At 38.0% G+C, this 27,734-nt stretch overlaps 1 protein-coding gene across 2 annotated transcripts in view; it reads left to right on the top strand.

Moving 5' to 3' along the window:
- Positions 1-27,734, top strand: part of Klf12 (KLF transcription factor 12) — a 445,629-nt gene that overhangs the window by 182,688 nt on the left and 235,207 nt on the right. For both annotated transcript variants that reach the window (XM_076872059.2, XM_076872060.2), the window contains one exon: positions 8,400-8,489. In XM_076872059.2, the coding sequence (XP_076728174.1) occupies positions 8,400-8,489 (90 nt within the window). The remainder of the gene's footprint in view (positions 1-8,399; positions 8,490-27,734) is intronic.

A 27,734-nucleotide genomic window follows, 5' to 3' on the forward strand; every position in this document is an offset into this window, starting at 1 on the left:
TTCTTACTGGAGTGAGATGATATCTTAGAGTAGTTTTGATTTGCATTTCTCTAATTGTGAGAGATGAACATTTTTTCATATATTTGTTGATTGATTGTATATCCTCTTCTGAGAAGTGTCTGTTCAGTTCTTTGGCCCATTTATTGATTGGGTTATTTGTGTTTTTGGTGTTAAGGATTTTGAGTGCTTCATATATCCTAGAGATTAGTGCTTTATCCGATGTGCTTGTGGTAAAGATTTGCTCCCATTCTTTAGGCTCTCTATTCACCTTACTGATTATTTCTTTTGCTGAGAAAAAATTTTTTTAGTTTGAATCCATCTCATTTATTGATTTTTGGTTTTAATTCCCCAGAGTACCAAAGCAATCTTTAGCAAAAATAATGAAGCTGGCAGCATTATTATTCCAGATCTTAAAATATACTATAGAGCAATAGTAACAAAAATAGCATGGTATTGGTACCAAAATAGACCTGTAGACCAATGGTAAAGATTAGAGGACAGAGTCTAACCCACATAACTACAGTTATCTTATCTTAGACAAAGGCGCCAAAAATGTACATTGGAGAAAAGATAGCCTCTTCAACAAAGGGTTACACATGTAACAAAATGAAATAAACCCCTATCTCTCACCATGCACAAAACTCAACTCAAAGTGGATTGAGGACCAGAGACCTTGCACCTAATGGAAGAAAAATTAGGCCCAAATCTTCATCATGTTGGATTAGGCCCCAACTTTCATATTATATCTTTATGAACCATCTTCCAGATTACATTGAGTACTATTGTTTTGTTTTTCTGTGGTATTGAGGATTCAACCCAGGGGTGCTTTTAATCATTGAGTTACACCCCCAGCCCTTTTTACCTTTTGTTTTGAGATAGGGTCTGGGAATCCTCTTGCCTCAGCCTCTGGATTAACTGGGATTACAGGTGGGTGCCGCTGAACTTGGTACAGTACTGTTATTATAAAAACAAAGCTTAAACATATCTGCTTTTGTTTAATAGGCCTTCAGGATTCCCATCAGCTATTGTGTTACACCCAAACACACTTCTTCCCCATTTACTGCAAGCTCTCAGGAGATATTATCTTATTCACCGGCACCCGGAACAACTAGCAAACAGCAAGGCAATAATAAAAAAAATTTAATGAATGAGTGAATTGCCTTAATATATAAGAATTCTCAGAACCTGACCCCAAGTGACCTTTCTGGTCTCATCAGTTACTCTCCCAATGAAGGAAATGTTCTGGCCTTACTAACATCTTCATTCTTCACCAATATGGAGAGTTCCATAGCGCTAAGATTTTTGTGTATGCTCTTACCTCTGTCAACAACCAGCTTACCACCTCCTGAACCCAAGATAATTAATTGATTTTATATTTATCTGCATGTTTTTTTCCTTAGCCCAACAAATACTTACTTAGCATAGTCTATGTATTCCACATAGTTTTCAGTCTGGGGAGTCCTGTTATAAAAGACTAATCCATGCCCTCCTTTTACTTAGATTCTGGTATTAACCCCTGTGATAGAATCTGCCTGCTGTGAATCCTATGATGGCCTAGAGTCTTCACAGTCCTGGGGTTGGGAGCATTTTTCACGTGGTCAAGATGTAGCCTGAGCCAAATGGTAGAAAATAGGTTTGGGCAAGTGGTTAGTGGCAGCTGCTATCTGGTGGGGTGAGACACAGGATGAGCTGCTCTTCTGTCCCTTTAGAGTACATGTGAGATCACTTTGCCTTTGTCTGGAGCTCTGCCTCGGCCCTGCAACCACCATGGTGATGTCTGGGGTCTGTCCAGAGTAGCCAGCACAGTTCTAAGTTTCTAGAGCTTTGTAGCAGTGACAAGGATCTTTGTCCCCAGTAGCAGTGAAAAATAGACTCACCTCAGTGCGGGACTGCTTGTCAGCTTCATAATATTGGGCACTTTATGTAATCTCTCTGCACTTTAATAATTATCTTTTCTAAAATGGACATGGTAAAAAAAAAGTTACTGGGGGATTAAATCACTAGAATGATACTCCACAAAACTTTTTTTTTTATTCACTAGGGTATTCTAAATAATTGGAGTAGGGCCTGACCCTCATTAAGTATATTTTGAATGAGTAGAAGTAGCAATAAATGAATGTTGTAGGGAATATAAAGCCCATGAAACAATACTTGGTATATAAGTGCTCATTAAATGGTATTGTTGTTATTATTATAATTGTCCTTATTTTAAAAATTGGAAGCCCTGTGATCATATTGTGGTTGTGTTACAAGTGCTTCCCAGTTGCCACGAGTAGAGAGCCTTTCTGTCCAGGCTCATGGTGGCCGGTCTGGTGGCATTCCATATGCCCAGGAAGAAGGCATGGAGCATGGGCCAGAGTACATGGTTCGATTTCCAAATCTTTCCTGCTCCTGTTAGCTGGCTCTGCACTTTGCTGGGGCTAGGCTCTGAGAATGAGCTTCTGCTAGCCATGGAGAGGATCTTGCCTCTAACTTCCTCTCCAGGACTCAACTCAGCTGTTCCCATCATCTGACATCAAGCCCACTCATTAGGCCCTCCCAGCACCTAATTCTTGTTCTCACATATTGAATCTCTCTGTAGAGTGTCAATTCCTGCCCAGGGAACTGGAACTTTGCCTTCCCTTTCCAGGTTCTATTGGTGTAGGTTGGCACTTTTCTTGCTGTGGTATTTTCTGGTTTCTGATGAATGCTGTTCTCCAGTCCCTGGCTGACCCTTGATACCCCTTCTAGTGCCTCCTGGTTCACGAATGTGTTGTGGACAGAATGAGATGACTTTGGCCCAGTAGAAGTCCTCTATGCATACTTAGGGAAAGATTTAGCCAGCTTGCAACCCTCAAATGTATGAATGACAGAAATACCTTTCTATTACAATTTGTATTAACAGTGGTTTGGAAAGTGTTATTTGGAAGCTCAGATGTTATTTTAACCATCTGCACAAATGAACAAAGGGTAGAAGGCATGCATCTGTTGTTTCTAAAACTGCACAGCCATGTGTCTCCTCATGATGGAGATAAGTTCTGAGAAATGCGTAGCTCTGTGATTTGGTCATTGTGTGAACATCATAGTGCGTAGTTGCGCAAACTGAGATGTCTGCAACCTCACTGAGTGATACAGTCTTATGGGAACGGTATTGTATGTGTGGTCCATATGAAACCTTGATATGCAGTGCATACTTTATTGAGGCTCTTCAAAAATGCATTTAGTAAATTTGGGTTTCCAGTTTGGGTTGGGTTGGTTGCTCCTTTAAAAACATCCATTTGCAACTTGAATAAGAACTTCTCTTTTTCATGGCTAGTTTAGCAACTGGCACTTAAATGAAACACTTCTAAAATATTTGTGTAAACTGTACATTGTGCGGCAGTTTAGCGCTTTACTAATATAAGGAAACAGAATGATTCTTGCTTTCAGGATAATATACGTTGCTACATTACACACATAATTCAGCTAGTCCTTAGGAGAGAGATTGCTCCCTATGTTTCAATGTGACATTTTTATGGAAGGATTTTGTTTTTGAGGCTGAAGACAAATATTTCAGAGTAATGTACATATGGATCATTGAAACCATGAAAGGGATTTAAATTGAGGGTCCCAACAGGGGGATGCTAAATAGTTTTGGCTTTTAGCTCTGTTAATAAAATGTAGTCACTAATGTGATAGCCATGCTCCCAATCTGCAGAGGAATGACAGATGAAAGGCTGGCTGAAGTAGAAGAGTCTGAGCTGATATTTGTTTTGTACCATTTCAGGTACTTTAGTAATTCATATGCCTTGTACAAGTGAGTTGCCATTGAGGATATCTAAGCATAGAAAAACATACTTTAATGTTTAACCTTAGCAATTGTAAATTAAATATAATGCAAAAATGCATCTTTCCTGAATATAAAGGTAGGAGATGAAGTTACTTTATTGCCCAGATACATGAAACCTTTGTGAAAATATTGAATTAGGAAACAAAAATGTGAATGTTTTCAAAACACCACATTATAGATGAGATTACTATAGATTTCCTGGATGTTGAATTCAGGATGGGCTCATTTGCTAAATTAAATGGGACACTTTTTAGTATAGGGAAAAAATAAATACACACACACACACACACACATTCAAGGTTAAAACCCAGGGATGCTTAACTACTGTGCCACTTTCCCAGCCCTTTTTATTTTTAACTTTGAGAGAGGGTCTTGCTAAGTTGCTTAGGAACACACTAAATTGCAGAGGCTGGCTTTGAATTTGTGATCCTCTTGCTCTGCCTCCTGAGCTGCTGGGATTACAGGCTTGTGCCACTATGCCCTGCCAGAAATTTATACTTTCATTAAGTTAAGAAAACATATTGAAAATGTGATTTAATGGGGATAAAAGGTAAAATAGCTTTGAAACCAGAGGCTGATTTAAATTAATATTGTCATTCCCTAAAATATGGTTTCTCACCATTACCAGAAGTTTCACAGTTCCTTTACTAAGCTCAGTCTGAAGAAGCTGATACTAGATTCTAGAGCTGTCCTGGTGGAACCTTCAATAAGGTGTCACATTTTTACCCCATTTTTATGTATAGAGTGCATATTGATAGGGAGGAGAGTAGGCAGGTGGATGGAGTATAACTGTTGAAAGTACAGCTTGGGGTCAGACTCCTTGGGTTTGGAACACAGCCCTCTCACTTACTAATTGTGTTAGCCTGGTAATTTAACCTGCTTGTGTCCCAGATACTTCAACTTCAGATAATAAAAGCATCAACCTCTTGGGTTACTGTGAGGATTAAATGAGTATCTCTGTGTACAACACTTAGCACATGGTTTGGTCTATGGTATATATGCATATATTAGCTGTTAATTTTATGTTTGTGACCTATTATGTCCTGTACCCAGAGAGGGAAAAACATATTTTTGGCATAGGAAATGAAACCTTGTTTAAAAGTTAAACTGTTGAGGTCGGGTGTGGTGGTACACGCCTCTAATCCCAGTGGTTTAGGAGGCTGAGGCAGAAGGATCATGAGTTCAAAGCCAGTCTCAGCAAAAGTGAGGTGCTTAGCAACTCAGACCCTGCCTCTAAAAATAAGATACAAAATAGGGCTGGGGATGTGGCTCAATGGTCAAGTGCTCCCGAGTTCAATCCCTGGTACCAGGGGGGGGAAAAAAAAAAAGTTAAACTGTTGATTATGACTCGCTAGCTCCTTATTCCAGTATGCATACCTACCCACACTTAGGAGGGATGGGGAAAGACCTGCATTATGGGGGTAGAAGGGCAAATTGTAAAGCTGACCTGGGAAGTCACCACCATTGCATGTTTGAGTTACCGTCATTGAAGACCAGTCCCTTCTCCTTGCTGCGCATGCCATTCTGAATGTTTTGAGATGTTGGCATCAATCACTGTTGCACTTATGTGGCTTTTGACTAGGAGAGTTACTACCTGCTGGACGACTGTGTTGCCAAATCCTATTTGGCAAATAGGACTATCCAGAGCACTGTTCTCACTCACTGCACATGGAATTGGTCAACAGCCAACTAACAAATCCTACAGTAAAATGTGCAATTGATAAAACTCACTCATAGGCAACAACTTATACATACATGTGGTGTGTTTATATATATATATAATGCACTACTACACATGAATTATAATTCTGAAGGTCACAGAATATCAAAATGTTTGTTACGACATAAATATACAAAGTACTGTGACACTAAAATTGATGACTCTGTAATTTTATTTTCCTCTTGGGAATCAATTGAGCTATTGATTCCACAGCAGATGTATTTTGATTAAGATCATGGCAAGATATGTTTGACAGCAATTCCAAGTTATTAGAACCTATTACACTTTTGAAGTTTAGTCATCTGAGATTGTATGTATATGACCTTAGCTTAGTGAGATAATAAATCTATTACTATTTTGTTCCAAGGACTGTATCTTCAATGCTATAATTACCATGCACTGTTTAAAAATTGTGGGTCTTCCTGGGTGGTTTGAGCATGCTGAGGTACTTAATGCATCCATTTAGGCTAAGCAGGGTTAGAATCATGCATATGCTTCACATATATTTACAACCCAATTTTTGGGCATATATACAAATTGAATCTGTACTGTTTAAGAGAGTTGATTTCTCAGCACAGTTGAGGCTTGGTTCTCTAGCTGTGTACATGGCTATCTGTGTTGTTTATTACGGTTGTGGCTATGAATGATTCTGTAAAATCATAGTAGAATTATTTCCAGTGAAAACTTGATTCAGTAAAAGAGAAAAATGTATATTTTTCACTTTTACATGAAACTAAAATGTACATAGTGACTTCTACACATATTGTAGAATGAATTATTCAGGACCAACAATGGAAGTTTTAAAAAGCTATCATGAAAATAGTGTTATTTATATGTGCTAAATGAAACATGGACCCAGCCAAGTTTTTATGATTTATAAGTTTTTAACTTCAAAGACTCTGGTTAGCTTGCATTTTTTAAACTAATGACTTTATCACAGCCAGTGGGGAAGATGGTTAAAGTATATCAGTTGTAAATTGGTACAAAGCACTAAAAGGGACATTAGCCTCTAATCAGATTCTAACAGTTCATTAAACCTGCCTTTCCAGATCGCTCTTTGTCTTTTCTCCTTCTTTGCTTAGGCCTTCCTTATAAGGCATCCTGTCCCCTTTTCATCTGGGCAAGACCTCCTCCAGGGTAGGAAGCAAGATCAGCTCATTCTTCACTGTCCACCAGCCCCACCGCCTGCAGAATGCTTCAGCAAGGCAGGTTCCTAGAGCTGCTTAAGAGGCTGGGGAGTTGAGGTCTGGCTGGCTGTAGGAAGGCTTTCCTGAGACTGGCTGGTGGCATGCCAAGCTGGCTGCTTCCAGCCACAGAAGCAAGTGACCCATTAGGATTTGAGATCCAAGCCCGATGTGCAAACAACCATAGGCCCAGATGAAAGGATTTTAAATTTGGAACAAATTAAATGTGCTTACCAGCAATACCACCGTTTCTTCTGCTCTAAGCTATCTATTAGAATGCAGATCCACTCCCCACAAAATATGGACAAGTCAAAAGCAAGACTGTAAGAAAATGAATCCTCCCAATCTTGAAAATATTGTTCATTTCCTGAAAAAAGGTGACACTAATTTTGTTTTCTTATTTTTATTACTTAATAGACTAGGCAGTGTGGACTTTTTAAGTGTTCACTAGTTAACTTGAGTACATTTTTTTCCATGTTGATTTCTCAGCAAATATAGGATAAAAGGCACTATATATTTTATTTCTTATATTATTTTCCTTAAACAAAGAGTCAAGAATTATGAGAAATGGAGCTTCACTCTACTGCACTCTGTTGGTATTATATGGTAATAATACTTTCAATTTCTGATTTGTTGAAGTTGTTTTTCGTAGAGAAGTAACTCTTTGGAGGAGAAATTATACTAACCTTTGTTACCCATGTAGGCAAAATATTTAGGAACTGATCTTACACTTAAGACAACTTCAGTGTTATGTGTTTACATTCTGCAATTGAGACAAAGATAATTATTGTAAAAACACAGATTTAGTCTTATTAGTGTCTTAGTTTTGCTGGTATTATTAGGCACTTTACACATGTTTAAAACAAGCCTGATTTGGACCTTAGGTGTACACTGACTTGGGGCTCTCTGGCGCCCTACAGATGTTACTCCAGAAAATTCTTACAGCAGTAAAAATGAGTAGAAAATAAATTTATTCATATAAATGTTTGAAATTCTATTATGAACCACAACATAAATAAGGTTCTCCTTTCAGGAGGTGGTGAATCAAGGCAAACATATACTAGAACAGGAAAAAAAAAATTTTTTTTTCTGTTCCTTAGTTTTGACTTTGAAAATTCAGTCTTAATTTACAACTTATATTGGCTTTCTTTAAAATAGTGTTTGGGGGAATGATGATGCAGAAATTTTCACTTGATCAGAATTGCCATGATATAAAAATTAAATGAGTCCAGAATTATATTATCTTGCTTTTAAATTATTTAAACTCTGAGAGTATGTAAATTATTTTAAATCTTATTTTCTCTTTTATGAATGCCTGTACACAGGGCAACCTCTAGGACTAAGAAAGAGAAAAACTTGGCTTATATTTCCTTCCATTCTTGAGAAAGTATGATAAATTGTCAGCTCCATAAAAATTAATGTAAGGTTTCCACACTGCAGTTTATTACAGGCTGACCTCCAACCCAGAGGTCAGAGGATCAGACTGATTAATTCAACTTCTTGGTCATTATTTCAAATGAAAGTTCAGAGTGGGGGGATAATTGGTTATGATGATACCTTCATTTAATTATACTTCATTGTTAAAGAATTAGGTTAGCGGTACCAAAGGTACTACTAGGAAACAAGACGCTATCAGATGTCCTCTTTTGATGCTGTATAACTAAATCTCTCTCTCTCTCATTCTCAGAATATCAACACCTTTGAGAACAGAATGTTAATGCTTGATGGGATGCCGGCAGTCAGAGTCAAAACAGAGCTTTTGGAATCTGAACAAGGGGTAAGCAGAAGTTTCCAGTGACGCCTGCCTCCTTCCCTTTTTGATCATGCCCTTTGTATCCAGGGCACCCTGAGCACCTTTACTTTTTCCCACTGCCTGCATTTTTCTCAAGTAAAAATTACCTGAGATGGTGGTTGGTTCTCACCCAGTTTTAACCTCAGCTGTTCCTCCCTTGAAAGGAATAGCATCTTGAAATTAGGGAGGCACAGGGACCTTCTAAGAACAATTACGTCTCTTTAAATTTGGTGGGTGTTTTGAAAAGCTAATAAAAACCCACCACAAAGGGAAACATGAAGAAATGAGATGAGAATTTAACCTCATGACAAATTAGCTAGGTTCTAAGTTAAGAAGTGTCAGAGCACAGGGAGTGGGAATGTTATCGTTTACTGGATGAATTTCTCTTTTGACCTTGGTATTTACACCCTCCTCCCTTTTATTTCAACTCCAGGAAGACTAGGGAATCCTTGATGAAATTGAGGTCAGTGAATTTGAAAAGTACCTAAAAACAAAGAAAGTTTATATGTATGTGGCACATTACCTAATCAAATTGATGAATTAATTTATGGGCACTGAAAATATAAGGACTAAAACACAGGTTTTATTTTAAGGACATAGGACATTACATTTTATATTCGTCAACTTTATAGCTCTACTAACGTAAAGCATACAGGTAGTGTAATTGATTGCAGAATTGCTGTCCACTCTGTATATATAAGGGGGAAAAAAAGCTCTGCCATGTGCCTGAATGCATGTGGGCTACCTGTATTATTAAACCTCCAGCACTGAGACACTGCAGATGACTGCCACAAAGACATAAGTAAATGTATAATATTTACCTTTTTAATATATCTTTTTTCAAAAATGCTACATTAGAATCAGCAATGTTTTGTTCTTGGACACTCAAAAAATGTTTTAGACATGAATAAAAATGTGTAACAGAAAATCAGTATGAAAGTTCATCTGCGATTCCACTCAAGGGGTGGGATACCAGTGTACCAAAGGATTTCATGATGGCTGCTGAGGTTTCAGATCCAGGCAGTGGCAGTTTGAGGGTCTCAGTAACTGACATTGCTGAGCAGTGGGTGACAAGGTGTATGACATCTCAACATAGTGTCTCCTTTTCAGAGTAACAGTGTGTTTGTTGAAACAGATCTGTTTATGGTAGAGGATGGCATTTCACTTAATTGTTCAGTGTTGATTTGTGTAACTCTGAAATGAACTTGATGGATTATGTTAGCCATTGAAGCTTAGTGTAATGACACACTCTCAAGGAGCCAGCCCAAGGCTGAGGCAGTAGAGCATCATAAAGGAGAAAACTGTGTGGCAGTTACTAAAAGTTCATTGTCCCTAGACAGCCTTCCATGAAGAGTTATGTGCTCACCTGGTTTTCTGGCCGAACTGTATGGATAAACTCCATAGATCCTTCAAAACATCTAGATATTTTTTTAACCTTGTTCATCTAACCATAAGAAGGGTTTATTTCAGTTTTTTAAAAAATTCTGTTGTCTCAATTCATTTTTCAAAGTCTAGATGCATTTTCATGAGTTTAATCAAGTAAATTTGTGCACAGTTCACAGTTCACATCATTACATCTCATTCAGAAAGGATGGCCTTTTTTATTGCTGAGGGGGAAAAAAGTGAAAAAGCAATCTGTGTTTCGCAGTGCGGCTTTCATTTCATGATACTTTCTTTAACTTGAATAGCAGTAATTCCATTCAAACTGTACATGTTAGAGGAAGGCAAAAGCTGCAGAACACCTGAAGTCAGAAACTATGACCTGGACCAATGGTCAAAGCCAGGGTAGAGTGTTGTTGCCAACAGCCTGGTAATCTTTAACAGTATCCAGAGAATTCTTCACCCTTTACTGTCATCATTTTTCGATTTCAAGGTAATCTTTTTGTGAAAGATTTAAATGTTCAAAAAATAAAAAAAGAAAGAAGAGTTTTTACAGTGTAAATAAGAACCCCACATACATTGTTTATAAAGAGCATTATTTTGTCCTTAAACAGGGAAAGGAAAAATTGTGGGGTATTACTTAATGCCACTTCAGTAAAATCAATTTTCTCTTTTGTGAGTGGAGTAGATGTTGATATTTTAACCCTGATTTAAATTGTGCATGTTGGAGGGAAATAAAAACTTTCATATTTTTTTCTTAGTTCTGTATGAACTTCTTAAATAGGAGAGATATGATTTCATTCTCTCATAGTAAGGCTTCAAGCGAAACAATTTGCAGTGTTTATTGAAATATATTGGACTTTAACTTTTTATAGAATACAATAATTTAAGATATAAAGTCTGAACTTGAATGATTTTCAGTTTTGGCCACTTCACTGGATTTTTCATTGGTGATGATGGGGCAGATTGCTGCTGGTTTCTGCAGGTGTCCTGCCCCTCCAAGAAATTCATGACCTGATGAGCACATTTCAGAGCTTAAAGGAAGACCGTGGATCATGCCAGGCCAGGTCTCTGAGAAGTTCTGGCTGCTTTGCCCCGCTCTCTGAATGAGCATTATAGCATGTGGACTTGGTCAAGTCTCTTCAGTCAGACTGTCAGCTTTTAGAGGGCAAGAGCTATGTCTTAATATTTCTTCCCTGTATCTCTGGTAGTTTCTGATACATGGTCATTGCTCAGTAAAAACATGATTTATTCAATTTGTCTACCCATTATAACTAGCATTGTAAAAAATATACGACCCATCAACAGCTAGTTGTAAACCTACTCGGTCTGCCTCATAGGGTTATTGTGAACACGATAATCAAAATTGTAACGATTGGAAACACACATTCTCACCTGGTGGTGCAGGTCTCAGTCTTGCAGCTGTGTGAACCAGATGGGCATGGCAACACAACAGCTCCAGCTCTGGGCACCTTCTGTTTGGATTTCTCCAACTCACAGTTCAGTTGTGTGATATCTAAGTCGATTATCCTGAAACGTGACTTCAGTTTCCTTCGGGCTTGTTGGTAATATGGTGCATGCTGCTAAGCAGTCTGTAGGAAGGGCATGTGCTCTTGTGATATGCTTCAGGGGCACAGCAAGGAGTGTTTGAGTGACATTATCTTTGACCTTATGTTCTGTGCCCTGCTGTTACAGGAACTTCCCAAATGCTGTCAGCCTTTGGATGTTCTAACATGTTATTAAGCAAAGGACTATAGCAGGAAGAAGAGTTTTGGAACTTCTACACTCAGATAAGGCAGTACACAGAGAAAGGACACTGCCTCAAAGACATAAAACACAATTTTATTCTTGGCACTGCAGTTTACCAGCTTGAATGACATGGGGAAGTTTCTTCATATCTCCCGTCCTCCCTGGCCTCATCTGTGCAGTGGGGGAATAGCAGTCGGCCTTTGCAGGTTTTGCCTGACACTCTGGTCCTGGGGAAGGGCAAGGAGGGAGAGAAAGCATTTCTAAGTAGGAGTTTGACAGTCTCATTACAACAAAGCTACTTGTGAGTGGAAGTAAATATGTAAGACTTTAAAAGGGAGACAGGCTTGAATTCACCTGCTTGTTCAGCATGGTACCGGCCTAGAGGAATAGGTTGTCTCCATCCACACGGTCACTTCAATGGGGAGGTGAACACTCAGGGTTCTAAGACATAAGAGACTGCCTACATGTTGCCAGTGGTGAATAAATATTTTCCTTTTGAAGAAATATGGGAGTAAAAGGTCATGTCACATCCATTTCTCTAGCTGTGAGTTTCATGAAATATTTAATATAGATTTTGGCATCTATGTTACCCCATGCAGATTTAAGGTAAATCTTAAAGTGTTTCACTTTAATTTTTATTTAAGTGCTTCTGTAGAATTGCTTCAAATCCCAATTGTATTTTATCACCTGGCACAAAAGAACAATAAAATGAGAAAATAATTATAAGTGATATTATTCTTTGTTTTGATAATGGTATTTGTCCATACCTTTAAAAAAAATTGTTCTTGGCTCATATACTTTTAAGATACCTAATGAGTTGGACACAGTGATGCAAATCCATGGAATCCCAACAACTCGGGAGGCTGAGGCAGGAGGATTACAAGTTCAAAGCCAGCTTCAGCAACTTAGTGAGGCCCTTTGCAGCTTAGTGAGATCTTGTCTCAGAATGAAAAATGAAAAGGGCTGGAGATGTAGCTTAGTAGATGAGCTAAGCTTGGATTTAATCCCCAGTACAAAAAAAGATTACTGAAATATTTATAGTTGGAATTGTAAATATGTTTTGGATTTGCTACAGAATTAACTGGGAGGGGAGAAGGGATAGGAAAAGAGATGAAACAAGACTGGTCATGATCCTGTCATTACTGAAGCTCACTGACAGGTAAGGAAGAGGAGTTGTTTAGTCTACCTAATTTCGTATATGTTTGGAAAAAAATTTTTTTTTGTATTAGGCATTGAACCCAGGAGCACTCTACCACTCAGCTACATCCTTAGTCCTTTTTATTTTTAATTTTGACACAGGGTCTCCCTAAGTTGTCAAGGCTGTCCTCAAACTTGTGGTTCTCTTGCCTCCGCCTCTATTGCTAGGATGACAGGCTTGTGCCATGGCTTGTTTGAAATTCTTTAAATTGTTTTAAAAAGAAAAAAGACCTCTTTAAATTAAAAAAAAAAATGTGGGAAAAAATTACTTGGGTGCAGCTTTGGCAGCATTGGAGAAAAACACAAACATCCCTTGCTTGGCCTCCCATATTGTCTCCTAAGGCTCACACCTGTGAGGCAGGTGTGAGAGCACTACTCTGCCTTCCTGGGCCACCTGCAAGGTGTTGTAGCCCTCGATTACCCACCCTCTGAATTGTGGACTGGCATAGAAGAGTGGCAGTAGTGTGGTACTACCACTAGAGAAGGAGACTGGGTGTCGCAAGAACTTTAAGTGTTCCAGGCTGCCTGTAATTGATGGTAAAAGACTTCAGTGTTTCCACTTGGGAGAACCTACAGCCCCTTGCCACTACCGCTCAGTAGTGAGGACGGGTGCAGGGGTCGGAGTGGCAGGGATAGGTTCATATATATCTCCAGGTCTCACTAGCAGAAAAATATCAGCCCTGCTCAATACAGATCCCTGGAGCACTCTCATTTTCCAAGTAGGACAAAAGAGGGCAACGGGAAATTGGTCTTTTCCTTTGAGGCAGCTTGCAGTAACTTTACTAAACCATCCTGCAGGACATTCATAACATAGTGTGGAAGATGATTCTCTATCAAAAAGAGCTGACTGGCTTCATGAAGCACCTCTAATGGAACTTGCCAAAGAGCAGAACTTAGGTTTTATGATTCTCATTATTCTTCCTCACCGCAGCCCAGGAACTTATGAATAGGCAGCACTCAATAAATGGTGATTCATTCCGATACTGTTTGTTGTAAGCAGAAGCCTGTTTGCCACTCTATAGAATGGAGAGGATTTTAAGACTGGTAGTGTTTAAAAAAAAAAAAAATCCAAGTTTTAGGCTTAATAAAGAAATATAGACAGATGCGATGGAATGCTTGTTTAAGAGCCAATTGCATTAAAATTCAGTAGCATTTTGATGGCAGGGGAGAGGGAGACCAACAACAAACCTAACTTTCCCTGAGTAAACCTCTATGTTTAATTTCACATTAAAGATTTAATGTACATTTGTGCATAAAGGCTTAGTAAGACAGTGTTACTTTAATGACTGTCAGAGGTGAAGAAAAGTCATTTGTTAAAAATGCCACTTGGATTCCACTCTAGCAGAATCTCATTATTTCCCCTCCTACTGTGGAACAGGGCCTGGCATTGCTAGTAAATTGGTAGAATTATCTTGGAAATATGAATTTGCGTATCATTTAATACTCTCTGATGACCCACTGCTTGAGGTCTTTTGATCTGTAGTGAAATATTTGCATGTCACTACCTGGTTCCAAAGACCAGTGTGCAGAAACACAGCTCCTGCTAATGGGAGAAGACTTTTTAAAAAAAAAAAGGGGGCAGGAAAAAAATTGTGCACTTAGAACATGCATATTTTAGGGAACAGATATCCTCCACTAAAGATGCAGAGTTGGACTGATTTTAATAATGTCAGAATGGCCAATAAATGTATTAATAGAAAGAATTGAAAATCAATGAGCTGTGATAGTAATTACAGATAGTACCCAAGGGAAATATAGCAGGCAGACAAATTCTTTCCCTCAGGGCCTGCCCTGGGCAAAGCTGTGAAGTTGATCATTCTGCCCTGTTTCTTTCCCTTTAGCAATGTACTTTCTCCTTCAACTTTATTCTCTAGTCGCCCACAATCCTGAGACTCCCCAAACCCTCAGATTGTACCCCAATGGTTCAAGGAACCTATAGATGACCAGTTGAAACTGTAGTCTCATTAATAGTAGAATGTAAAATGTATCCTTTCTAAGAGTTATTTGCATTTTTATAGGGTCAGTCCTTTGTGAAAAGGAATACTTCTTACAGAAATTTCATGCTCCAAGTAATTTGGGGATTTTGAGTTGAGGCAAATTAACCTTTCAAGAACATTTCAGCTTAGGGAAGATGGTGATCTACTTGTCTTTTGGTTGAAGAAAAAAATATCAAAAAATCTGTACCACAAAGTATGTATTTCCCTCTATCTGGATGTGTCTTCTTGTGCTCCTATTTGCATACTGATTCAGAATGTATAAAGCACATCCTCAAAAAAAAAAAAAATAAAATAAAAAATCCTGTTTAACCCTTGGAGGACTTTTACTTCTGATGACGAAAGAGTAACTCCTGTGGGAATTGACTTCCTGCCATAAAAATAGAAAACCAAGCAGAGTATCGGAAATATCTTTCACATGTTGGACAGCAGGCAATAATCTTTGGAAAAGGAGTGAGAAAAGAGTCAAACTGGAGGCAGCGTCTGGGTTGAGCAGGGAGAGGAACCCAGCAAGGGCCTGGAGTCTCATGGGTTAGGCAGGGATTCAAATTGGAGGGGATCAGAGCAGTCAGCTCTTGAGAGGACCAGAAGGGAGTTGTACAAAGAGAGAATATGGAGATCTTTTAATTTATTTTTTAGGTGTAGTTGGACACCATGCCTTTATTTTATTTACTTATTTTTATGTGCTGCTGAGTATCGAACCCAGGGCTTCACACGTGCTACACGGCGCTGTACCGCTGACCTCCAGCCCCAACCCCAGTATGGTAATCTTTATAGGGTCCCTGAAGGGTTTTGCAGAGAACTTATCTTCCTGGGTGTGGTGGAAGGCAAGAAGGCCAACTGGAATGCACTAGGCCAAACAATTTCTGGAGCACAGGTGACATTCACACAAACCAGAGTGGAGAATCAGGTTCATACCTGGGGTGTTAGGAGAGATCTCAGAAGGGTCACAGCTTAATAAAGGTCTCCGAATAATCTGATTGGAACCTGCCTTGACAAACCTTAGAAGCAACAAAAGGATTTCAGGTTCCTTGACGGTGTGCAGAAGAAAAGAAATATACTCCAGAGTTTTAACATGAAATAATGTAAAAATCAAGTTTTAGCATGAAATAATGTAAAAATCGCAGTGTCTGGCATTTAGAATTGCCAGATGTGTAAAGAAGTAGGAAAATATAACTCATGAACCCAATGAAAAAGTGAGTCAACGGAAACACACCCAGAAATGACAAAAATAGTGAATTCATAGGCAGGATTTTATAATCCAAGATTTAAAGGAGAACCTGAACATTATGACAAAATATTAACTGTGAGGTAGGAAAAATGTATCTTAAATTTAAAAATAAAACAGATGGCATTGATACATATTGCAGAAGAAGAAGATCAACGGCTTAGTCCAGAGCAATAGAAAGCATCCAAAATAAAGCACTGGGAGAAAGACTGAGAAGGAAGAACTGAACCTCCCTGAACAGGGGGAGTGTCAGCTTGTATGAGGTGCACAGTTGCTTTCAGGAGGAGGGGAAGACCAGAAGCAGTATTTGAAGGAATAATAGCTGAACATTAATCCGGTATGAAAGAAAGTATAAACCCACAAATCCCAAGAGGTTCAGAGAACCCCAAGCAGGAGAACCACACCATAGTACATAATAATCAAATTTCTAAAAATTATTACCTTCATGACTTTTTTTTTTTTTTTAAAAGAACAGCCACAGGGGGAAATCATTTTATATATGAAGAAATAGACTTTTTGTCAGAAACCATTTAGGACAGAAGAAAGAAACTTCTTCAGGCCTAAGGAAAGGAAAATCTGGTAGAAATTCAGTTCTAGACAGGAAGTGAGCATTTGAATCGGTATGAAATATCTAGAATGCCTTTTTAAAGACAGTTGACTACTTACAGGAAATGTAATAACAATGCATTGTATAGTTTAAAACCTTGAAGGAAAATGACTTGATGGCAGCACTGAGCAGGGGAATGGATGTTGTCGTAGGATTCTTATACTGCAGGGAAGTGTAGACTGTAATGAAGGTAGACTGTAATGAAGGAAAGTACAGCCAGGCATGGTGGTACATGCCTGTAATTGTAGCAGCTCAGGAGGCTGAGATAGGAGGATTATGAGTTCAAAGTCAGCCTCAGTCAAAGTGAGGTGCTAAGTAAGTCAGTGAGACCCTGTCTCTAAATCAAATACAAAATAGGGCTGGGGATGTGAATCAGTGGCCGATTGCCCCTGAGTTCAGTCCCCAGTATCCCCCCTCCTCATAAAAAAGTGTATATTGTAGATACGAGAACAACCTATGTACACAGGTAGTTATTAAACCAGCAAAATGAGTTGAAAACAATATTTGGGTTATCCAAAAGAAGGAAAGCAAAATAGGAAAAATGAACAAAGAACAGATTAGAAGATTGGGGAAAAAAAGCAATGGTGAATTTAAATCAAGTATACGGATAATTACATCAAATGCAAATAGTTGAATTATTCCAATTAATAAATGGACAGACTGTGAAGTTAAAAATAATTGAAACCCAACTACATGCCATCTATAGGAAATGTCTTAAGTGTAAAAACCCAGATAGGTTAGAAGTAAAGAACATAATTTAAAGTGGTCAAATTCATGGAAACAAAGTGTTAATAGGGCTTGTGGAAGAGGAAATGAGTAGTTGTTTGATAGGTATAGAGTTTCAGCTTTATAAGATGAAATGTGTTTTAAAGTTCCATTTAAAACTGTGTGAATGCAGGTAAACAGTTAAGTTTTATGTTATGTGCTGTTTAAGAATTTCACATTTAAGAATTTGTAGAAGTTAAAATACCAGAGGGCTTAGGATATGTTGTTATATGAGAGCAAATATGAATCATGGCTCAAGGAGGGCCTTAGCAAAAATTGCTTCAGATGGCTCAAAGGGAAAGTCACTTTTCATATGTTTTGTCAAAGCACAACCATGTGTGAGTATGTGGCCTTGTATGTAGGTGGTGAATACTTCAGTGAATGCTGACTTGGACTGCAGCCCTCTGTTTCTGGAGGGAGAAGGTTCTTTATGTTCAGTCATGCCCCCTGTTGGCTGTGTGTAAACACAGTGTTGATCCTGAGATCAGACATTGGAATTACTATGCCTAGCAACATTTTTTTTTTTTAATTGTAGAAAAGTGTAAAAAAAAAAAAAATTATTAAGAAGAAAATAAAAGACTGTCACATTACTTTGGAATAAATACTGTTAACAGTTCATAATATTTTTTCCAGAAGCATAATATTTCTATAATAATATTTTAAAGAAAAAAATGCAAAAGGTTAGAAAAGGCATATCACACAAACACTAAATAGGAACCCAAACAAACTGTGGTACCTGTATTGGTGTCAGACTTCAGAATTAGGTCAATAACCAAAATTAGAATGGAATGTTTTTAAACGATAAGGGGGCAGTTCATTGGGAGAACGTAATAGCGCCAAATGCTTACATATCTTTGTAATCCTGAGAGTGAATGTAGTACTGTCTTCTTTTTTTAAGTAAAAATGATTCTGTACATCCAAGATCACACAACCAGTAAGTAACAGGCACAGAAGGGAGGCCATGTCTTGTGAATCAAAACCTTTAACTATTGCAAGCTATCTTCATAATTCAATTTTCATAATTATCATAATTAGGTATTACAATGGACATGATCTGATTTCAAGTAACTCTCAGTGTTATGTTAATAGGTAAGAATTGAATGCATATTTTATGAAGTTGTAGTTCAGTAGCCCAATAAATGCAAGTTTACCTACAGAGGGTCAGAGGCAGCCCAGAGTAAATGCAAACACCTTTAGAATCACCTTCTTATTTAATTTTGTCAAATTTAAAATATTTTACTATATATGTTCTAACATGTTTTCACTTAACAATGGATAAAACCTGCACAAATAACCCCTAGTTGGTCATCACATGGGCCAAGTTCTATTTAGCTGTGTGCCATATTAATTTCAGAAATAATTTGTTGAACATACCTGATACCACATATTAGATTCAACTTCTAGAAAACTATCATAGTATTTTTGAGGACTCAGATTTTCATAAGTATATAACAACATAAAGATATCAGTAGTCCCCCTAGAACCTCACCCACTGTTGCACAAATTATGAGACATCACCTCTGAGGAAAATGTATGTGTGCTATGGAGGCATTTGACCTAGTGACAGTTTGGGCCCATTTAATGTCCTACTGAGGGGTCATGTCCATGGTTATGAAGAATGAAATTCTGACCAATGTTAGAGGTCAATCCCTTTTGTTGTCTTCAATAGTATCAAAAGAAATTCCTTAGTAAAGAAATGTGAACTTCTTATCAGTTGGAAATGAACTATGATGTTCGGATGACTCATAGTCACCATGATTAATTATCCCTTTCTGACTGTCACACTTGAATTTCATTGCTATGTTCATGTCATAACTAATTGTATCTTTCTCAATGAAGCCATGAAGATAATGATTGAGATATATCATTCATTCTTAAAACCTAAGCCCAGTAAGGCAGTCTTCCCATTCTTTAACATTTAGATGAGCAAAAAATTATTTTTTCTAGTTTCTCTTTTTTCAAAGAGAAAATTCTTTTTAGTTTAATTTCTTTTTAGTTTTCAACTTGAAAGAAATTAATGCAACTGTTTTTAAAAATCGCCAACCTTTCTTGGCTAAGTCAGCTATAACAAGATGGTAGAAGCAGCCTGGGTTGCTTGAAGTTTTATTATAAAGTCATATAAAAGGTGAGTAGTCAGACTCTTTAAAATGGATAATCATTATATATATGATCTATAAAAAGTGGCAGAGACTTTGAGTTTTTTTTTTTCCCAATGATCAATGCAGTTGCTGCTGGCACATTTTAGAGAAATGACAATCTGCATATTATTTTTAGCTCATATGTATGATGTCATGTACACAATCATATATGATCGCATCTTGTATCCTATATGATATCTACATATCTACACAATCATGTATGATCATATATATTATCTTTCCAGGCAATATTGTACTTATTACAAATACGTTACTACACATTTCATCATTAGTCTTTTACCATCAGGTATTTTCCAAAGTAACATTTTTTTTTTTAAGAGAGAGGGAGGGAGGGAGGGAGGGAGAGAGAGAGAGAGAGAGAGAGAGAAGTTTAATATTTATTTTTTAGTTATTGGCGGACACAACACCTTTGTTTGTATGTGGTTCTGAGGATCGAACCCGGGCCGCACGCATGCCAGGCGAGCGCGCTACCGCTTGAGCCACATCCTCAGCCCAAAGTAACATTTTTATAGACATCATCATTAAAACCCTAATGTCAGCTGGGTGCAGTGGTATATGCCTATAATCCCTGTGGCTAGGTAGACTTAGGCAGGAGGATCTCTTTTCCGAAGCCAGCCTTAGCAACTCAAAAATGGCTGAGGATGTGGCTCAGTAATTAAAGGCCCCTGGTTCAATCCCTGGTACAAAACAAAACAAAGCAAAACAAAAACCACCCTAATGTGTATTGTTTTCTCAAGTCTTTATATAGATATAAAGAAGATTACCTCTTTGTATTCACAATGCATGACTATATGATGTCATTTTGTCATTTGTGCCCCTCCTGCTCCCTGCCCCTGCCCAATTTTATTTGCCATAGAGACTTCTGATTTCCACACTAGCATTCCTTTCTTTGGGGTATATTCACATTTCCATGCAAAGAAATACTTATCTCTGTAAGTGTTTCTGAATTTCTAAAGATGTTCCTGAAAATGATGTAAAACATTTTCATATTTAAATTCAGGCATAGTAAAAGGTATAAAATTTAGCAGAATGAATAAAATTATATAGAATATACTTAGAATGTTATTATTCCATATTAAGTAATTTAAAAAAAAACAACGGCTCTTGCATTGTTACTGTTAACCTGAATTTCCCTTTAATTTGGGGATATAAAATATTTTGGATTTGAAATGAAAAATATACATTAGGTTATTCACATAGATTTTGAAAAAAAGATTTAGCACTATTGATACATCTGAGATGTTTCCTATGGCTTCATTAGCAGGAAAAAAAACAACCTAGTCTGAGCTTGAGTAATAATATACATTGATATTGTGCTACTATAAAACTGATTTCTGCTAATAAATGATACTTTAAAATAGATGTGTTTAATTCTGTATTCTTGGACTTCACTTAAAGATACTGTGTATCACATAGGAGGTTATCCTTCCTTAAATAAAAGAACTAGAAACAACTGTTACTGTAGAAAGTATTTGAAATATTATTCAGACACCTATGGCCATGATCATTAAATATGTTTAATATTTATTTTCTATTTCCAAAGTTTAAAAAGTCTCTAATGAATATGTATGATTTATTTTGAATTTGTTTCCAAAAAGATAAAACATCACTATCATTCAGAGTCTACACTTAGAAAATGATCCTTAGGGAAGCTTAAAAGAACTCTTAAGATGCAAAAATATGTATGATATATAATGTGGCCAACTTATTAATAGCTTTTATTTAATAACTGTTTGCTTTTACTTGTGAGGAAAATAACCTATATTGTTCTCCTATAACATTTTGAAATACTTGAGAAAATATTTACCCAGCACCTAATAGTTGCAGTTTTTTTATAAATATAATTTTTTTATTGGTTGTTCAAAACATTACAAAGCTCTTGACATATCATATTTCATACATTAGATTTAAGTGGGTTATGAACTCCCATTTTTACCCCAAATACAGATTGCAGAATCACATTGGTTACACATCCACATTTTTACATAATACCCTATTAGTAACTGTTGTATTCTGCTACCTTTCCTATCCTCTACTATTCCCCCTCCCCTCCCCTCTCATCTTCTCTCTCTACCCCATCTACTGTAATTCATTTCTCTCCTTGTTTTTTTTCCCATTCCCCTCACAACCTCTTATATGTAATTTTGTATAACAATGAGGGTCTCCTTCCATTTCCATGCAATTTCCCTTTTCTCTCCCACCTCATGTCTCTGTTTAATGTTAATCTTTTCCTCCTGCTCTTCCTCCCTGCTCTGTTCTTAGTTGCTCTCATTAAATCAAAGAAGACATTTGGCATTTGTTTTTTAGGGATTGGCTAGCTTCACTTAGCATAATCTGCTCTAATGCCATCCATTTCCCTGCAAATTCCATGATTTTGTCATTTTTAGTGCTGTGTAATACTCCATTGTGTATAAATGCCACATTTTTTTTATCCATTCATCTACTGAAGGGCATCTGGGTTGGTTCCACAGTCTAGCAGTTTTTTAATCAACCATCTTTACAGTGTTCCTGGCTATTATAAAGGACCCAGGTAAGGTCTTTGTAAATTGTTTCCAGGTGAAATGAACTTGTGCCTTTATGAGCTGGTCCTGCTTTGTGTATGTGACTGCTGAAAATTTTCAGCTTGCCTGTCACCGGAATGTGTGGTGCCCTTTGTGATTGCCCCTCATCTTTATCATCTTGACATTTTGTTTGCTTCCCATATAGTGATTCAAGTCTTCCCAAACAGAGTTGTTGTTGTTGTTGTTTTAGTGTACATTTCCTAGACTCTCTTGCTGCTAATGATATGGCCATGTGGCCAGTCATTTGCAGCACACAGGAAAAGGTTGCGGAGAGGAGCCTAGCAGAGTGATCTGTGTGTGCACATGCAGTGGGTGGGGGCCGGCTGCGGCAGACTTTCTGGCATTAAATACTGGGAGGCAGCAGTAGTGGTATTTTCACTGAAGAGGCTCAGAGTGCTTGGTTTTTGTTCTACCCGTGTTGTTCCTGGCTGTGTGGCATTCAGTTCTGATTCTCTGACCTACCAAGCTGTTACTTTAAAAAATCTTTCTCTCTCCACTTAAACTAGTCAGGGTGGATTCTGTTGTTTGCAAAGTGAGATTTACTCGCTTTCCTTGTATCAAATCTTCTCTCAGTGACTCCAGGAATAAGTGTGTGGATTCTGCAGAAAGACTGCCTTATATTTATGTCCTGGTCACAACATTTTTTCTATGACTTTCAAGCTACTTAATCCTCCATCTCCGTCATTTCTTATTCTGTAAAATGGAGATGATAATAGTACCTATCTCATGAAGTTTATGGGAGGATAAAGGAATTGACATAAGATTTTATTAAGCTATTGCTTAAGCCTGAATCACCCTCTCTGTTCCTTCATTTCAGTCGTGGTTATTTTGCAAATCTCAGCACAGACTCCTCCTTCCACAAAGCATTCATTTGGTCTCTCTCCTCTGTACGTTTATTAAGTCTATTTATAGTCACTACTCTCCTGACTCAGTACTCAATTGAGCTCAAATTGTGTCTTGTATATTAACTCTCTTCTCAGCTTGATTTCAGGCATGTTCATTTGTTAATTCAGTCTCAAAAATGGAGTGGATCGTTGGTGATAGAACTGACTTGAAGGAGCTCCATGGTTTATTTGGAGACTGATCTTAACATTAACGTTCCCAGTAAGAATATTGGGAAATGAATAAAGGATACCATTTATGGCCACTTCTAGGTGTTGGTCATTTATATTACCTTATCTAACACCCCTAGTAATCTTGAAGTAATCATCCTTCTTCACCAACAAGGACAGCTGTAATCAACAATCATTAAGTTCAGTTCATACAGCTACTCGGTGTCAGACAAACTGACCTTTAAAAAATGATGCTTTTCTATGATGCTAAGTTACCATTTTACAAATCTCAGAAATATCATAGTGATGCAATCATGGGAAAGCAATCGATTTTTACAGATCTTGAAGAATCATTCTCATTGTTATGTTTCATGAAAAATACTTACTGAAGTAATCTCGTCTTGCGATTAATTTGGTTAATCTAGTTTCCTTGGTGTTTGAAAAGTACTTCCTCTGACTTCTTCAGAGTTCGCAATCTATAAGGAAAAGTAAATGATGGCTTGCCGCAGTCTCTGGCTGGGCACAAATCACGAGTCTCCACACAGCTTGTAGATTCAAACAGCAATTCTTTATTCCCGAACTCACACCGGCCGTCTACAAACACGTTCTGGGGGAATCCACGTTCTCTGCCCAAATCCACTCCGTTCTCTGCCCAAATCCTCTCCTGCCTAAATCCACTCCGCATGGGCTTCTGTCTCCCAAAATATACTGTCTGACCCTAAGCACTCAAGAGGAACTCAGCAGCAGGATACGCCCTATTCTAAAGGGGGAACACCCTAATCTCCTATTATGCTAAACTGCCCTATTCTAAAGGGGGAACACCCTAATCTCCTATTATGCTAAACTGCCCTATTCTAAAGGGGGAACACCCTAAACACGGATCCTGCCCTGGTCCTTGAGCAAGGTCACCTTTCAGAAGTCCTTCCACTAGACAGCATGGGAGTAAGCTGGCAAGGAATTTGTCATACCTACTTGGCTGATGGCTCCCAGCAATGGCTAAAAGGACTGCCGCGTGTCTCTGTGCCCCTTGCAGAATTCAGAGCACTTTCTTGTGTTTCCACATGATGTTCACATCAGTTCATTGGTAAAATGGAACCAGGCATTTTGAGTCCGGTTTTTCACTGGAGAAGCCAGAACATGATAATGAAGTCACTTGCCTGGAGCCCCTGAGAGAGAATCAGTGACAGTTGTGACATTATAGCCCAGGGCTCTAGTACTTAGCTTTAAGCTAAAAGGTTTAACTGCCTGCATATTTCAAGGGCCAGTACCTATGTACCTTAGGGTTTTTAGTAAGGATTGTGGGTAGCCTACCTTGAGGACTTAAATGGTATAGATCAGTCCTGGTATGGAGCAGTGCTGACCTGATGATGGGGGTCAAGATAGAGCTGAGATTGGATGGCAAAAGTTTAGAGAGAAGGTGTAAAGAGAACAGGGAGAGACATCCTTGGGTATAAATAGTGTGGAAACAGTTTGTCCTGTTGTAGCCTGTCCCTGATGGATGTTTCTGAGTAAAATGAGGTATAATTCATTTTTTTGGACCAAAGATCTTTTCATACTTTTAATGTAAAAGAATTCTAGCCAAGTACGGCTCCCCAGCCCCCAATGGCAGGGGCAAGAGCAGCCTCTAGGGATCTCGGCTCCCATTTCTGTGGGACTGAAGTTTCAAGCCTGTTCAGCTATTCCAGAATTTATTCAGATAAAATCGGGATTATCGGTCCTTGTTCACATAAAAGCTGTGTTAGTTGGTTAGACAGTTGACTTTCATGCTTGACACTTGGAGATTCTTCATGCCGTTTCAGTTGTCAGTATAACTCCATTGTAATTCTTTGTAACACTTTGGGAAGAGCCCATAGGGTTGCCATGGCCCGTTGTTTTTCATGGAACCAGGGAGCTGAGTGCTGCTTTTTCATGTTATCAGCTGACTTCCAAAACAGGGTAAAGTGTGATTCTGTGGACCCTCCATTTGACCCAAAGTGTAAAATCTTACAGGTGTGTGCTGAATTTGATCTAATTCTGCAGAGCCACAACTAGTTAGGTAATTAAAGCAGAGACACTGCCTGTACTTGAACCCAAACTATTCTCTATCTTTAGCTCGTGAGTTAGAGTGATGTAGTATAGTTTTCTATAATACCTTGGGTTCCTTTTTATGTATTTAAAAGAAAAATCTGAGAGGGGACATTGAGCATCTACATATGCATAGGATATACATTGGAAGTGTATAATTCATGTTCCAGGATATTGCACTGTGTTACACATTTTGTTCTTTGAGGAGTTGGCATGCTGTACCCGCGTACGATTTCACATCTGTGTATTCTTTTGCATGCTTCAGAGTACTTTGTTTTGTGTTTTCATGTGGTGTCTATATTCATTCACTGAAAAGATGGAATCAAACAGGCATTGTGATCATCTTTTTTTTTTTTCTTCAGAGAAAACTGAAAGCTGGATTTTTGTCCAGGTGTATTATAGCTAAATAATTACTTCCAGTGAATGACCAGAACACAGTGATGTTCCTACATGGTCAATGCATGGGCCAGGATGTTGATGGGAAGATGTCAGTCCCAGGATGTGGAACCCTTGGACATGGAATGCAGCATTTCTCAAGATGTGGTCTGCAGGCTATGGCTGCAAATCTCCTTGTTTCCACCCTAGACCTACCCAACCGTTCTCTGGAATTCACCAGAGTCCCAGGTGATTCTTATGCTTAAGACATTTTGAGAACTCCTGATGCTAATGAGATAATGTGGCCAGGGCCCATTTGGCTTCTGGTGACTGTGACTTCTGAAGTACATCTGCCTGAGTGGTATAACCTCCCTTCTCTGCAGGAACAATTGAAGACTTCAGGGGGTGGCCATGACTCACAGGGAAGTCAGCCGTGGTTGATGGTCTGGGCTTATTAGAGCAGATAGTGGATGCTGTAGTCTGGAGACATCTTATGAAGTTTTAGTACCTAAAATTGATGAACAGATGCATGTAAATTCTGAACATCACAAATAATTTCTTTAAAATTCAAAGAGAGCTATAAGGAAATTGTACTACAAGAAAAATAGTGAATGTGACATGGATAGTAGTGGGCCACTTTCTCTAGCAGCCTTTGAATTCCTGCAGAGCCCAGTGAATCCCCTTTGTCATGAGCAGCATTGTATTTCCAAGTTCCAAGCCAATTACCAGTGAATCATGAGAAATGTACTTAACTCAATCTTTGAAGAAGTAGTTCACATTTTAGTCATTGACATTTTATTTTACCACTTCTGTGCTAAGAGAGTGAATGACTCATTTAGAAGTTAAAAAATACTTGAACTGTTTAAAATATTGATATTATAAGTGCCATAACTTCGAAGAGGAAGCATGAAAATTGGCATTTAAATGATGTCTCCAAAGATTCCACTTCTTTTGTATAGAATGAGACTCACTGTTGGAGTGAACCTGTCAGGTTCTGAATTCTTCGCTGAATGCTTAGCAGCAGGGCTGAAGAGCTGGGTTGAAGCCACATAAAGCTACCCTGTTGAGGGGACCTTGGGGTTAATACTCAGTCTGTGCTCCTAGCCCATCAGTCCTAGTGGATGATTTTTTTCTGAAATTTTTTTCCTAATTGCTCAACGGAAAAGATATCTCTAATTTTTAAAAAAGTTCTAACCAGAGGGCTTTTGGTTAGCTGAAGTCTTGAATAGTACCTAAGACAATGAAGTAGACACTCAGCCAGTATTTATTTATTTATTTTTTTCAGTTTGTTATTCCTGGCTAGAAATCTGTGACTGTGTTCCTATGATATGTCATCAAGGTGTTGCTACACATCTTACCCATTCTAACATGGATGATCAAGAGTTGATATTTTTGGTTTTCAGAAAGTCAGATGACATTCTCCAACTCCCAACAAAATAAAATTAATGAAAAATTTAAAAATTTTACAAGGCCCATGTTTACTGTTCCCCTCTACTATCCCTCAACTTTCCAAAAGCCCATCTCTATGGCAATGCAACTTCTTGATTTTCCTAGTGTTTTCCATGGGTACTGAGATGTTAAGCTCATCTTCATTCTATACTGTACTTGAGATGCATGCATGATCTGCTTAATACCAGGAGAAAATTTGTAAAATTTCCAGCATAGACTACTGAAAGGGAAAACAAACACAAGCAACTTTGGTGTGCAATTCGTAGTTTAAATCCATAAGACAAAGAAGGACAAGTAATTCACAGGGAGGGAGCAGGAGGTTAGCAATGATGGTGGAATGTGATAGACATCATTATCTAAAGTACATGTATGAAGACACGGGAAAAAAAAAGAATAAAGTAATTCCAGTATATATAGAATATGAGGGTTTTACTCCTTGAAAGCAACACCAATATAAATTAAAAAATAATTCATTGAAACTAGATCATCAGTGAATTCAGTTAAATGGAATAGGTATCAATATAACTCTGTGCAGTAGTAGAAACCCCTTAGGTTCTTTGTCCGGCCTAAAGAGTGACTGCCTTATTCGAGAGAGAAATTGCATACAGCTAAAAATGTTACTTATTAGTTCTGCAAGCACCCATGATAGC

The sequence above is a fragment of the Callospermophilus lateralis genome, chromosome 12, assembly GCF_048772815.1.
Source record: "Callospermophilus lateralis isolate mCalLat2 chromosome 12, mCalLat2.hap1, whole genome shotgun sequence".
In the NCBI taxonomy this organism is placed as follows: Eukaryota; Metazoa; Chordata; class Mammalia; order Rodentia; family Sciuridae; genus Callospermophilus; species Callospermophilus lateralis.